General features: G+C 40.9%; 1 protein-coding gene across 9 annotated transcripts in view; it reads left to right on the top strand.

The window, feature by feature from the left end:
* CTNND2 (catenin delta 2) overlaps positions 1-15,847 on the top strand; it is a 930,830-nt gene that overhangs the window by 865,400 nt on the left and 49,583 nt on the right. For all 9 annotated transcript variants that reach the window (XM_060295662.1, XM_060295656.1, XM_060295659.1 and 6 more), the window contains one exon: positions 10,723-10,933. In XM_060295662.1, the coding sequence (XP_060151645.1) occupies positions 10,723-10,933 (211 nt within the window). The remainder of the gene's footprint in view (positions 1-10,722; positions 10,934-15,847) is intronic.

The raw sequence follows: 15,847 nt of genomic DNA, 5'->3' as shown, positions 1-15,847 counted from the left end.
GTGAAATAGATTTTGATGTGTGTTATAAGGCTGTGCTTGTTTTTTCCAAATCATAGTTATTAGAAAAAAGCATAAGGAACTTTAGTGTTTCTTCCAGAATTTGTCTCAAGCTCTACCCACAGCAACCACTGACTGATTCCTTGACTCCAGCTGATCCCTTCTTACTATGACTTTTCCTCTCTCTTTCTATTTGGATAAATCGTTAATTAAAGCAGCTAGCAGATACATAAAAGAAGGTTCACTTTTTTAAAAAAATCAATGCATTTCATTAGATATTGATTCTAATCTGGCAGGAGCAAAGGGGCAGATGTAGAGACAAACAGGTCCCATTTTGGGAAAAAGGGGCCGACGTGATGAAACCAGAGGGTCAGTGTTGTCACACCCATTTTCCAATCTGAGAAATAAAAGCATACAGACAAAAGCATCAAGAGAAAGGGATTTTTACTAACAAATTGTTGCAAGGGATCCAGACTTGAGAAAAAACAGCCTTCCACATTTAAAGTAAAAAAGCACAAATTTACCATGGTTTGTAAGGTCACGTTTAGTCCATTCATGGTGGACAAACAGCAGTTTTCTCACAAGATAATCATACCGTCCGTCACATATCAGCGTTGTAAACAACAGAGATGAAGTTGATTCGAAAGTCAGCAGCTGCTAGAGAATTACTGAAAGATTCATTAATTGGGATTAGGGATAGAAGGGCGATCCCGTGTTTCTTTTCCTTTCTCTGTTCTGGATTTGTTTCCCTGAGCTGGTTTCTTGTTTTGTTCTGTCTTCCTGATTCTGGATTGTGATGAGCACATGATGTGTAGACAGTCATGATGGAGTCAGAACAAGGTACCAGTTTTCCTTCTTGATCCCTCCGATGTTGAAGTTCTGCCCCTACAATGCAGATTTAACCACCGATGTTTGTGGTTTAGCAGTTTTCTGATTTGGTGGCTGACCAGTTGTACAGATGTAGGTGTATCAAGCAGTGTGGATTCATTCACAAAGACCTCTGTGCCTGGTTATCAAAACTAGACCTATGTGATAATAAATCTTGAGAGTTAACTTTTGTTTTGTTTGTAGATCCTAGGTCTGTAATTTTGTTTCCTTTATGTAGCAGAAATAACTTATTCCCTTTCACCTCATCTACTGGGATCAATGACACAGCAGTGGCCGAGGCATTTCTGCCAGTCTTCACCTCCACTACCTGTAACTCAGGGATTATTCCATTTCTCTGAGCTCCAACTTTTCAGTACTCCTGGCCGTGCTGCCTGTAGGCTAGGATTCCTTAAGCAATACATGAGCCAAACCAGTGTCCTAGGAGGATACTGTAGACCTCAGTCCCACATATTAAATCTACTTGTTTTTAATGGCCTTGTCATGCCTAATTAAATGATATTTGCCTTTATATGTGACATCTCTGGCATGGTCATGGGTACAGATTTTATTTTTTTCAATTATGTTCTAGTAGAAAGGGGGACAGATTCTTGTTCAATCTATAAAAACCTATGGTCAAAGAAGGTAAACAGGCTAGTCAAGGCATTTTTATATTATTTAACTATTGTTTTAAGCTGTACAGACAGGACCACTCAACATATGTTGTTATACTAAAAGGATTATTATTAGTATTAACTTTTCCTGATAACTTATCTACTTTACAAATTTTCAAGAGATTTTTTCTGAATTCTGAAGAATTAATTAGAACAAGATTCCATTTAAAGAACGTTTAATCTAGTTTTTATACACATAACCTGTTAAATCAAGCATTAAAGAAAGAGGAAGTAGAAAGAAGGATTTTATAATAAGCCCAATTCAAAATAGAACATGAACCACAACTAAATTTGTGTCATTTACTCTAAGTAATTAATCCTTGTTCTCTTGATCTTGGGTTAGTTTGAAGTCCAGATTCTCAAAGTGAATGAGTTCTGGAACCCTGACTCAATCCCTTGGTAGTCTGAAAGATATTCATTTGTTTCGAGGATTTCAGCTTTACAGGAGTGTCTGTAACCAAGAGCCTATTTTCTATTGTATCAAGTGTTAACGGTACCCATTAGAGTTCTCTGATCAGGCTCTTTTGATGTTTCTTCCAACAGACCTAATTATTATTACTATTATTTTTAGACACTAGGCAAACTCTCCAAGGCCAAGCAGGCAGCTGAGCCAGGGTTGGAACTCATCAGTTTGATTATATTTATTTATTTATTTATGGTTGTGTTGGGTCTTCGTTTCTGTGCGAGGGCTTTCTCTAGTTGTGGCAAACGGGGGCCACTCTTCATCGTGGTGCGCGGGCCTCTCACTATCGCGGCCTCTCTTGTTGCGGAGCATAGGCTCGGTAGTTGTGGCTCACGGGCCCAGTTGCTCCGCAGCATATGGGATCTTCCCAGACCAGGGCTCGAACCCGTGTCCCCTGCATTGGCAGGCAGATTCTCAACCACTGCACCACCAGGGAAGCCCCAGACCTAATTTTTTTTTTTCAGATCTAATTATTGATCTGTGGTTCTGGCAGGGTCTTTAGGAGAGTGTGGGAGAAAATCAGAAACCACCTGTTGATGATAAGGCTGAATTGCTCTGATTATTTATTCATTACAAACAACAATATCAAACTTGAGACAAGTTTAGTTTTGCGAGAAGTTAGTCAGTGACTACCATTACAGTAAGTGTATATTACGGACAGTGAGGGTAATGAAAACTCTCCAGGATCTTTTAATTTATTCCATAAAGAGTGTGTTAGGATTCCCACCAACTGAAAAGGCTCTTTTAAACCTAAAAATGGAATCTTTCTTTTATTGGCCATTACTGTGCCATTCTTTAACATGAAAAGGAGCATGTTTCTAACAGAACCAAAATGTTCATAACTGCTGAAGTATCATCCTAAGACTTGTCATCACTAAGGAGGTTGAGTTTCTCCTTTTTTCATTTGCAGGTCTTTTTTTTTACTGAAGGCTTGATAAACAGGACAGCTCTTACAACAGTAATAAACCAAGCAAAAACTTGCAGAATGCCAAACATTCCTAATTGTTTCTAGCATCCCTTATTTCATAAGGTCATGAAGAAAACTCTTTGATGTTACCCAGCAGCAGTCAGGGAAATGCCAGGGACAGTTTAGATATAAAAGACATTTTTTTTAAGTTTTATTAGTTTGACTCTGGGGTGTAGATTTGGAGAAGGCAATTTCAAAAAGAGCTATCAGTGCAGCTCAATATTAAAAAAACAAACAGCCCAATCAAAAAATGGGCAGAAGATCTAAATAGACATTTCTCCAAAGAAGACATACAGATGGCCAGGAGGCACATGAAAAGCTGCTCAACATCACTAATTACTAGAGAAATGCAAATCAAAACTACAATGAGGTATCACCTCACACCAGTTAGAATGGGCATCATCAGAAAATCTACAAACAACAGATGCTGGAGAAGGTGTGGAGAAAAGGGAACCGTCTTGCACTGTTGGCAGGAATGTAAATTGATACAGCCACTATGGAGAGCAGTATGGAGGTTCCTCAAAACACTAAAAACAGAACTACCATATGACCCAGTAATCCCACTACTAGGCATATACCCAGAGAAAACCATAATTCCAAACGACACATGCACCCCAATATTTGTTGCAGCACTATTTACAGTAGCCAGGTCATGGAAGCCACCTAAATGCCCATTGACAGACGAATGGGTAAAGGAGATGTGGTACATATATACAATGGGATATTACTCAGCCATAAAAAGGAACAAAATTGGGTCATTTGTAGAGACGTGGATGGACCTAGAGACTGTCATACAGAATGAAGTCAGTCAGAAAGAGAAAAACAAATATCGTATATTAACACATATATGTGGAATCTAGAAAAAAGGTACAGATGAACCGGTTTGCAAGGCAGAAATAGAGACACAGATGTAGTAGAGAACAAATGTATGGACACCAAGGGGGGAAGCAGGAGTGGTGGTGGTGGTGCGATGAATTGGGAGATTGGGATTGACATGTATACGCTAATATGTATAAAATAGATAACTAGTAAGAACCTGCTGTATAAAAAAATTAATTAAATGAATTTTTATAAAAATAGCTGTCAGGAGACACAAGATATAAGTTCTTAGTGCCTAAAGACAGAAAGTAATTGCTGTTTTGTTCCGAACTTTCCCATGTAAACAAGCATTCAAACTCTTTCAATAACCAAATACTACCATCTTGAATGCCTCCCCTCTTTGGTTGGAAAGCCACATAAACCAGTCTTAAAATATAGATTTTTTGCATATGTTTTCTCCCCTTTTGTCATAAACTGTTCCTATAAATGTCCTTAAAGTGGCAGATTTTTATGAAACATTAAGCTCCAAACATTGACAAAAAGAGAAAGGAAAGAGAAAAAGGAGCTCGCCATATTGCAGAAAGAGCTGCGGCTGCCCACAGAGCACCGTGCTGCTGACCCTTGGTAAGGGCTAACAACTTTCCTTTGGCAAAGGAGGGAAAGGCTCTTTTCACATTTACGCGTAGACACACAGTCACAAGGAAATCAGTGCCTCACTTTTACATCTTCAACCACTGAGCAATGTAAATTCAGTGTGGAGAGAAGATTCTGGAAGATGGTGGGTAGGAAACCCAGGAATCTGTCCCCCGCACACACACAGCAGTCTCGCTGGCAGAATCTGTCCAGTGTAACTATTTCGGAACTCTGGAGTCTAATGAAGGCTTGCACCTGTTAGAGGAAAGCTTGGACGGTGAATTATGGTTAATTTTGGTCATCTTCAGCTCTTAGCACAGTAACAGCTACCCATTCTCACACCCAGCCCTTGGCAGGCAGCTATACACGTGTTCATGGGGAACTTGTATGCAGCTGGTGGGAGCTAGGGTGGGCAATAAGGGATCCGTCCTCCAAATATTGGGCACTCTGTGTTCAGATTGTTGCTACTGATCGTGGAGTTGCAGACACAGAGGCAGCTGTTGTTGCACACGCCCCCCAGTTGTCGAAAACCCCTCCCCCTCCAGCTGAAATGACTTCCAGGGAACTTAAAGAGCTGGTGCCCTTCCCTCCCCCTTCATTGTTCTCTTTTTCCCCTTTTGGGAGCCGGATATTAAAGATTAGGACGTTCAAAAGCAAATGTGTATGTGAGGGAAATTAGAAAGTCACCATGGAGGCCCAGGGAAAGGCACAGGTTCAGAAAAGACCTGCAGAGACCTTCAGTTTACACCTCAGCACACAGACATCCTACAGCAATTAAAAACAAAACCCAGCAAACCGGCACAAGGGGAGGAATCTGAATTCCAGGGTTGCTATGTGGTTAGATTGCAGTGTCCAGTTTCCAACAACAACAAAATCACAGTGGATACAAAGAAACGGGGAAGTATAGCCCTTTCCAGGGAAAAAAGTGAACCAACAGAAACTTCCCTGAGAAAGAGTAAGTGGCAGAAGTGCTAGACAAAGACTTTAAAACACTGGGTAATTATAAAAGCTAGTCTTATTGTAAAAACAGTTTGTAACTCCACTTTTTTTGTTTTTTACATGATTCAAGAGAATAATGCATTTTTAAAAATTATTAGTCTAAAAGCTAGTATTATTGTACCTTTGGCTTACAACTCCATGTTTTGTTTTCTACGTACTTTAAGAAAGTGATACATTAAAAAAAGTTACCATTTTATGTTTTTGGACACAACATATAGAGATGTAGTTTTGTGATATCCATAATTGAAAGGGTTGGGGCTGGAACTATAAACGAGCAGAGTTTCTGTACATTATTGAAATTAAACTGGTATAAATTTAAATTGGAGTGTTATAACTTTAGGACATTAAATGTAATCCACATGGTAACCACACGTAGAATAGTTACAGAATATACATAAAAGGAAATGAGGAGGTCAAAACATTTCACTGCAAACAGAATCAAACACAAAGGAGAGAGTAATGTAAGAAATAAGGGACCAGAAAAGCTACAAGGCATGTAGAAAACAAATAGCAAAATAACACAAGTTAAGTCCCTCCTTACAATAATTATTTTAAATATAGAGGGGTTAAACTCCCCAATCAAAAGTCAGAGATTGGCAGAATGGAAAGAAAGAAAAAAAAAAAAAAGATCCAACTATATGCTATCTACAAGAGACTCACTTTAGATCCAAAGACACATAAATCAAAAGAGAAAGGATATTTGTACACCTCTGTTCATAGTAGCATCGTTCACAATAACTGAAATAAGGAAGCAACCCAAGTGTCCACCAACAGATGAATGGATAAGCAGAATGTGGTATATGCATACAGGGGAGTATTATCCAGACTTTAAAAAAAAAAAAAGGGATAGTCTGATGTATTCTACAATATGAATGAAGCTTGAAGACATTATTGCTGAGCAAAATAAAGACACACTGTATGGTTCCACTTATATAAGATACTTAAGAGTTGTCAAAATCATAGAGATGGAAAGTAGCACGTTGGTTGTTACTGGATGGGGGTGGGGAGTTATTGTCTAATGGTTTAATAGAGTTTAATAGAATTGTAGTTTTGCAAGCCGAAAAGAGTTCTGGAGATACGTGGTGGTGACGGTTGCACAACAATATGAATTTAATCAATATCACTGAACTGTACACTTAAAAGTAGATAAGATGATACATTTTTATTATGTGTATTTTGTCACCATAAAAGATGGAAGAAAAAAAATTAGTTTAGAGCAACTCAGCAAAAACTCACAGGTCAGTTTTAGCATCTCCAGAAACAGGGAAGCCAAAGATGCACTAAGACCTCAGAGACAAAGGAGTTCTTATATTCCTGATCCAGGGCTGTTCTCGGCTGACATTTTTTTTTTAACCTCTTTCCTCTAACGTTGGTTTGAGAGATTTGAGTTTACCATATAGTGCATCACAAAGACCAGCTATACAGAGGACCATATGAACGATCCAGAGTGATATACAATCAGTTTAGCAAAGGACTCAAGATCACAGGTGGTTAGCCCATAAAACCACTCACTACTCAATACTGCCCCCACCAGTGGAGAAACCAAGGGGTAGTGCGCAAATGAATACCAGGAATAAGCTGAGTGCTGAAATAGAAACAGAAACAGGCACAGTCAGCGAGAGCAAAGCTCTGTTACCTCATCGTGAAATTCCTACCAGGTCTTCTGTGTACAGGAGCTCAGCAAGGAGCACCGCTCTAGGGCAACACAGTTTGTTAGGTCCCCTGAGTCCATCCACAAGCCTCCACATGCCCACCAACTCTGAACAGAAGACCCCAAAAAGAAACATAAAGAGAAAATAGTTTTTAATTGTAATTTACAAACACGCCTGCCCACACACAGGGCAGGAAGGGTAGCAAAGTTACAAGGTTACAGTTAGTCTGTCACTGATAGGAACAGTAGTTTTTTTTTTTACACAATTGTCATATGTCCAGTAGTCATCTCATATCAGTATTACACATGTCAAAGATAAAGTTGTTTTCATGAGAGACTAAGTAACTTCAAAGAAATGGCCCGAGGATTCATTTCTGTTGAGAATTTGAGCAAGACAGAGTGACCTTTAGTTGGTGGTGGTGGTGGAGTTGTTTTTGTTTTGTTTTCATCTCAGGGAGCATCTGTCTGAATCTCGGAGCAACATGCTTTTCTTTTGTAACATGTGATGCCAGTGAGAGTGGATAATGGAAAGCACCTTGGTTCGCAATGGTGGCAAGGTATTCACTTTGTTTTCCCAAATCTAAGTGTCTTTTGAACCTGATGACCAGTTTGTCTCTCCCATATGATGCTTACTAGTTGTGCATGTTTTTCTTTTTTTTTTTTTTTTTTTGGCCGTACCGTGCGGCTTGTAGGATGTAAGTTCCCTGATCAGGGATTGAACCCGGACCCCGGCAGTGAAAGCACCGAGTCCTAACCGCTGGACCACCAGGGAATTGCTGAGCATGTTTTCTTTTGTGTGGAAAAATAAAATAGAAATCCAACGTGTCCATTATTATTAAGTTTCTGAATTCACTTGGTTTCCGCTACCCACCTCATTATCCCTGCTAGAAATTTCTGAATCCTCTTCCCCTGCGTTACCACCACCGTTTCACTGGGCTCGAAGCCTTGTCTGAGGACTCTCCATCATGGCTGCTCTTCTTTTCCTGATCCCCTCTGGGCCAGGTCTTTGTAGTCACAAGTTCCTTGCTCTTGTCCTGAAATATTAGTCACCTGCTAGGTGGTATGATCAGTATGAGTCGCTCTGTGATGTTAGGCTGTGTCATATTATTTACTTATTTTTAACCGAAGTTAAATGCAGAGGGAGGGGGAGGGGTCTTCAGTCTGCAGTGGTTGGCGGCACCCGTTCTAAGACAGGAAGCTCCTCTGTTTCCTGGCAGGCTCATCCACAGGGTGAGGCCTGTACACTTCTGCTCTCTTCCTCTGCACCCTCATAGCCTCCCAAAGCACTGCTGAGCCCCAGGTGCTCTTGATGTCCCTGTGTCCATATATATATGGCAGTGACTCCTGCCGTTTTCCACACTGGGGAGCACATTCGACAGTATTCGTCCAGCACACTGGGGCAAGTCGAAGAGGCTACTCTGGGGAACGCGGTGGCTCCTGCCCCTTGAACATCATGGGGACACCTTGCTTCTCATTCAGGGCTCACGGGTTGGGAAGCTGTGTAAGATGAAACCACACTTTCAAGTCTGTTGTAATTTTTAAATTTTTATTTATTTATTTATGGCTGTGTTGGGTCTTCGTTTCTGTGCGAGGGCTTTCTCTAGTTGCGGCAAATGGGGGCCACTCTTCATCTCGGTGCACGGGCCTCTCGCTATCGCGGCCTCTCTTGTTGCGGAGCGTAGGCTTCAGACGCGCAGGCTCAGTAGTTGTGGCTCACGGGCCTAGTTGCTCCGCGGCATGTGAGATCTTCCCAGACCAGGGCTCGAACCCGTGTCCCCTGCATTGGCAGGCAGATTGTCAACCACTGCGCCACCAGGGAAACCTGTAATTTTTTAAATGATGATAACAAAAACTAAAAAAAAAAATGCTCTAGCCTAATCCTCTCCCTCTCCTCATTTTTGCTTTCAATGTTGATGATGTGCAAGGCCACACAACCAGTCTTCTGTGCTCATTCAGGAGTGGGGATGCCCCTGTATGCACAAGGATTGAGAGAGTTTGCTACTTCCTTCCTCCATCACTTCCCTGATAAAGAATGCGCCCATCTTCTCACTTCTGTGAATTCAAGTTGGTCTGACAGTGGTTTGTGCGGGGTTAATGATAAAGTCGCCAGCCTGCTGAGCTCAACTAAACTCGTAGCCCGAGCTGAGTGTGATTTAATGATGAGTAGGTAAAGCCAGGTGCTCAGAGGACTATCGTGTACAGAGGATCTTCTCCAACCTGTTTTAAGTGCTGTCATTGGAAAATAAATATGCTACATTTGGGGGTTTTCAGGGAAACCATTTTTGTCAGACACTTCTCAGCTGTTGTCAAGTGAATGAAGACACTTTCCTATTTTGGTAATTTAGACATCAGCATTTTTTTTTCATCCAAGCTAAAATAAGCCACCTAAACATAGGATAAAAGCAGATACCAAAATTACGAAGTCTTATGTTTTATTTATTACTGCCTGGAATTAAGATGTCATTGCCTCCTTCCATGGTTCCATTTCCTGCCCCCCAAGCACCACGTGCCAGAGAATTAAACAGCAAAAGAAGTTATCCTTTAGAGACCTATAAGGAGGAAAAATATTTAAATGGCTTTTAGGAGCTGCCTAAATATGTCTAATTGGGGGATGGGAGACAAGACAGGAATTTAACTTTGGACACATGCCGATTCCACCTGAAAAATTTAGGAACAGGCAACTTTGCTACAGGCATTCCTCTACTTAGTTCCAGAAGTAAATTAATGGAACAGAACTGCAAGCTGCAGGTGGGATGAATTAATTGTCTTGCAGGGTTATTGGTAATGCCTAAATGGCTTTGTAAACTAAAAGTATTCCATAAAGATGTCATTATAAGTACCTCTGTCATGGGGAGTAGCATGATTAATAATGATAAAGTGAATTAAGGAAGCAAAGTTGCATTTTATCTTATTTTTTCCACGGGAAGTAAAACATGTCAAATTAGTAAATGTTATATGGCAGAACCATTCAATAAAATCCCATCAGAGAGACAGATCGATCATCCAGTTACCCTAGTTCAAAGGACACCTAGTTTTATATATTGTTTGTAAAGTTTCTCTCCCCTGCTTTAAATGTTTCTCTTTGCTTTATAGGGACCAGAATGCAGATGTCATATATACATACATTTTTGTGTTTTGACTCTTATTTGTTAAACAATACAAGTCCCAACATAGCTCCCGTCAAGGCATTCTGGAGGTTATGTTAGAATTACCCTATGTTTTCCTGACTTCTGTGAATAGCAAGCAGGAACCCACTGATTGCTAACTTCTACTGAGTCCTGAGTCCAGAGTCATCACTGTGTGTTAAGTGCTTCCCACACATTTCTTCGCAACAGCCTTGTAAGGGAGGTACCATTATTCTTGCTTCGCAATTTAAAAAGCTGAGGCTCAGAGGCATGAAATAACTTGTCCAAAGAGTCAGTCCCACATCCGTCCAGCACCAAAAGTCCGTACATTTGCTGTGAAGAAATACCATATTCTCTGTGTATGTGTCCACGGTTACCCCATAAAGAATAATCAGTGACGGGGAACAGACAACACTGCATTAACGTGGCCTCTTGTGTTCTCTTTTTCACCCCCGTCTGCACCTCTCCCTCCACACTCTTCCTCGGTTTTGACCACATTTCAACTCTTCCCTTCGTTTTCTTTTCCAAAGGCAAATACGCCATGCGAGACCTGGTCCATCGGCTTCCAGGCGGGAATAACAGCAGCAACGCGGCGAGCAAGGCCATGTCGGACGACACGGTGACAGCCGTGTGCTGCACCCTGCACGAGGTGATCACCAAGAACATGGAGAACGCCAAGGCCTTACGGGACGCCGGCGGCATCGAGAAGTTGGTCGGCATCTCCAAAAGCAAAGGAGACAAGTAAGTCAGACGGTGACTTCCTATCACAGAGAATTGTATTGGTAGAATCGGTTCTAAGTGTGCCCAGCATCCCCTGGGTATGGGTAACACCACTGAATGTCACTGGGAAGCACTCTGGTGTCTGATAATCAAGAGAAACAGCAGATAGTTTCCAGTCTTCCAGTTTCCCCCCACACAAGGAAAGCTGATCTTACTAATAATTTTGATTTGATAAATAACTCATGACTTGGTGAGTCCTGGGATGTTAGTAAGATAGGCTTGACAATCCAGCGTCCAGTCTAGTGACTAGCAAGTTCCTTCCGTACGGAAGAGACGACCCTGATTCATGAAGGTATTTGGTGGCAGCTGTTCCTCTGCGGCTGCAAGTCCAAGTGTTGATGATGGATCCACATCCTTTTGTTCTGTGCCTCTTCAGTTCTGCTTAGCAAGTCAGGGAGGATGGGGGAGAAAACAGTGGGACGGAGTCAGAGAGAAATCAGTGTCCAGCCAGCACCCTCCCTTACCAGCTGTGCCTTTGGGACAAATTATTGAATTTAACAAGTCACTGTGCTCATACTTTCCAATCTAAAACTGAGGGAGGGGCTGTCATAAAATATTTCCTAAAAGAAGTAATAATCAAGTCTTAAAGACTGAATAGAAATTTCTGGGGCAGAGGGGATAGAGGCAGTGAGGAAGGAGGGCTTTTATGCCAATGGAATAAAGAGAGAAAAGGCTCATGTCAAAGGAGCAGCACCGCCAGAAACAGGAATGTCCCCAGTTTGATTTAAGAATCGATGGTATCTTACTCTGTGTAACCAAAACGTATCTTCACAAGCCACAGTGTCAGTATATCAGCGAGCTGTCAATTTTACAAAAACATTCACTCACCTTAATTCAGTTTTGCCTCCTGGAAGTCCCTCAATGTAATCAAGTAAGATTAAAAGGGTAAACCTTTTGTTATCAAGGGCCTACTTCTTGACTTTGCATTCCTGGCCACACCCCTCCATTCCTTTATATCTAAATGCTGAATAATTTTTCTCCTATTATTAAAGGCTGTGAAGGATGCACTTTAAGACTTTTTGGAAATTCTCTCATTTAATTCAAGATATTTTCATTGCATAATAAGTGAAGTTTCAGGGCTTCTGTTTAAGCACCCTGAGACCTCCAAATAGGTTCAGTGAACAATTCAGGATTAGGATTTGAATACTTTCCTATATCAAGTACAGAGAAGCCCCTCTGGACTCGTGTAATAATTGTGCAATGTAGATGGATGGCTTGAATTATATCTTATAATACTTACGGTAAAATGCTCTTCTACATAGGCAGGAAGCCACGTGGTTTTCTGTTTTATATAGCTTCAGTAGACCTTTGGAATCTCTAATTGAAATGCTTTCCTGTTTTGAGCATTAAGAACTTAATATGTTGATGCTTTTCTTAAGCAAACACACATGCTCACACAGTAAAACCATAGTCCACAAAAACTCTCTGATATATTTGTCTATATTCATGGGACATTCCAAGACGAAAGTGTTTTCTCTGAATCGTAAGACAGTAGAGCTGTGGGAGGTGGTCACATTAATTCCTTCCATCTGTGTGAGCATCCCTACTGGACCTTAAAGAGAAGAGATGCTTTTATCAGTCCTGTGGTCAAAGAAAATTATTTGATGAAACTAATTAAAAACTCATTTGTGGAAACCATCTATGAAACAGTATATATCCACATTGCCCATCCAGAAAATAGTCCTGTTCAGTCTGTTCCCATCTGGATTATTGTTAATGGGAGATTCCTTTCATTACAAATAATCTCAAATCTGTGCTTTAAACTGACTGAAAATTTCTTTATGGGATACTCATTTCATGTCATTGTTTATCTTTTTTCCCCAGTGTTAGCAGTCTGGATTTATGAATTTAGTAAGAAGTGTGGAATGGCTTTGAGTCAAGCATCTTCCCAGTTATAACTCTCCTGCTTAGTCAGTCTCATCCACTATTTTATGTGGTTTATCTCTTTTATATTTAGTGACTAATTTGGGGATCAAAACAAGGTTTTTATAACTGGAGATAACCTTGTCAGCCACCTACACTTCAATTTGATTATTACTTCTCACTGCTCTTAAAATGAATCCAGAAGAATTGCTCTGGATCTTACCACTAAACTCACCATTTATCACTCAATTCTGTCATGAGGGTAGGCACTGAGACTCCCATGGCCTTCTAGACGGGTTTGAACAAAATAGAAACACGTTATTGAAAATAGAATTTTTGGAATTGGAGATGATTTAACAATTGGAAAAGGGAGGGATATCAGTTGGCTCTAGTTAAGTTATAAAATGCTTGCAAACTTGCCCTCCTCAAAAAATTATTCAAACTTTTAACTTGAGATCGCATGAGAAAACACAGATGAAAAAACCTACGAGGCTATGATTCTGCCTTTAACATATTTATAGGTTTTATTTCTAGACATACACAAGCTTAAATATGCCGTGATACTAATGAGTCAGCCTGGCACGTCGCCAATCACAGTCTGTTTGAACTGAATAGCTCACCATGTTTTGCCAATACACTGGAAGAATTATTCTGGAATCCTGCGGCTGGAATGGCCGTGCTGAACACCCACAATGAATGGCATCAACTGAAATTTTCAGCCGCCCCTAATTTGACACCTCTGGTGAAGATCAGACATTGTGTAATCGTTAATGACTCTCACAGGAGTCTTTCAGACTTACCATTTTAAATCTTGATAACTTATTCTTTTCACATCATTTTAAACATGCAATATGGACAAGTCCATCTGTTTCAAAAGTACATTTGTATTTTTTCAGATTTTAACAGTTATGTAGGAAATAGTGTTGAGCGTGTCACTGTATTTTGTCATAAGACGGAAAAGCCATTTAACAGCCTCGACTGTTACTTGTCAGTAAGGAGCTCTGTTTGTGGCTGAAGTTATAATCACTTGTCACATAAGAGGTACTCAGTTGTTCAAGTCCTTCAATCAATAGTTATAGTTTTTCAAGTAGACGCTGCATGGGACCAGTCTAGTGGATGAATCAAAATTAAAGTCTAAACAGAAAGTGATGTTTCTTTGACCTTCATCAGTTTTTTATAACACTGTGATGTATTGGCATTTTAATTGAGAGGTTAAAATCTGCTATTCATTACGTATTCACAGTCTCTTTCTATTTGGTAACTAAGCAAGGAGTAGAAAAAAAATTACACCATCAGAGGAATTTTTGCATACTAAATATGTTTCAACTATATTATCGCTACCTGAATATTATTAATATGTATTTCTCTAGAGTTGCTTGACTTTTGTCATAGATACATATCTAGCTAGTGGTGATACACTACAGCAAAACATAGCATTTGATCTTTGCTCAGCATTGATTATGTAAGAATAACATGTGAGGATCATCACAGTTGCAGAGGTTCTCCCCAAGGAGCCTACCTTGGGCTCGCCAGCACCAGGAAGACCAGCCCCGAGATGGGAGAGCTGGAGGGACGCCATAGGAGACACAGACTCTGCTCTTCAAGGGCTCACGCAAAATCTCATACCTCAAAACAGAGCGTGCAGAGGCAGCAGTTTGAAAACAGCCTGGGTCAGACCCCTTGCCGATCTTAGAGAGCCTCTCAGAGAGGCAGGAGGCAACTGAGACTCCCCCGCCCTGGGGACCGAGATGCTAGCAGCAGGCATTTTGGGGAGCTAGTTCTACCATGAGGACACTGGTGCTAGCAAGTGCCTTTAGGAGTCCTCCCTCTGGTCTGTTAGCACCAGAGGCTTACCTGCCCACCAGCCAGTCAGCCCCAGTCCCGGGACCCCCTACATTGAGCAGCCGGCTGTGTCAGGACCCAGCCCTGCCCACCAGCAAGCCAGCAGCCTCCACACAAGGCAGGGCCTGGCAGCCAACTGGACCAGGGGCCAGCCCCCCTACCAGTGCCCCCACAGTAGTTGGCCCTACCACAAAAGAAGGACCCACACAGACCACAAAGGGGACACCCCTAGAGCATACATCTCTGTGACCAGAGGAGAGCGTGCTGCTGGGCCCCATGAGACATCTCCTACATAAGACCACTTCTCCAAGATCAGGAAACGTAACAGACCTACTTGATACATAGAAATAAAGACAGAGAATAAAGCAAAGTGACAGAGGAATATGTTGCAAATAAAGGAAAACTAAAACTCCAGAAGAAGAACTAAGTGAAATAGAAATAAACAATCAACTCAATAAAGAATTCAAGGTAATGATCATAAAGATGCTCAGGCGAAGAATGAGCACAGTGAGAAGTTTAACAGAGAGTTGGGAAATATGAAGAAGAACCAAACAGAACTGAAGACTACAATAACTGAAATAAAAAACACACTAGAAAGAATCAATAGTAGATTAGATGATACAGAGGAATGGATCAGCAGACTGGAAGACAGAGTAGTGGAATTCAACCAAGCTCACCAAATACAAGAAAAATTTTAAATGAGGATAGTTTAAGATACCTTTGGAACAACATTAAGCATACTAATATTCACATTGTAGGGATCCAGAAGGAGAGAGAGAGAAAGGGGCAGAGAACTTGTTTGAAGGGATAATAGCTGAAAACTTCTCTAACCTGGGAAAGAAAACAGACACCCAGGTCCAGGAAGTACAGTACGTCCCAAACAAGATGAACCCAAAGAGGTCCTCACCAAGACACATTGTAATTAAGATGGAAAAAATTAAAGATAAAGAGAGAATCTTAAAAGCAGCAAGGGAAAAGCAACTAAGTATGTACAAGGGAACTCCCATGAGACTCTCAGCTGACTTTTCCACAGAAACTTTGCGGACCAGAAGAGAGTGACATGATATATTCACAGCGATGAAAGGAAAAAACTGCTACAACCCAGAATACTCTATCCACCAAGATTATCATTCGGATTTGAGTTTTACCGGCAAGAAAAAGCTAAAAGAG

The sequence above is a fragment of the Globicephala melas genome, chromosome 3, assembly GCF_963455315.2.
Source record: "Globicephala melas chromosome 3, mGloMel1.2, whole genome shotgun sequence".
Lineage (NCBI taxonomy): Eukaryota > Metazoa > Chordata > Mammalia > Artiodactyla > Delphinidae > Globicephala > Globicephala melas.
This window is presented reverse-complemented; position numbering and strand designations above follow the sequence as displayed.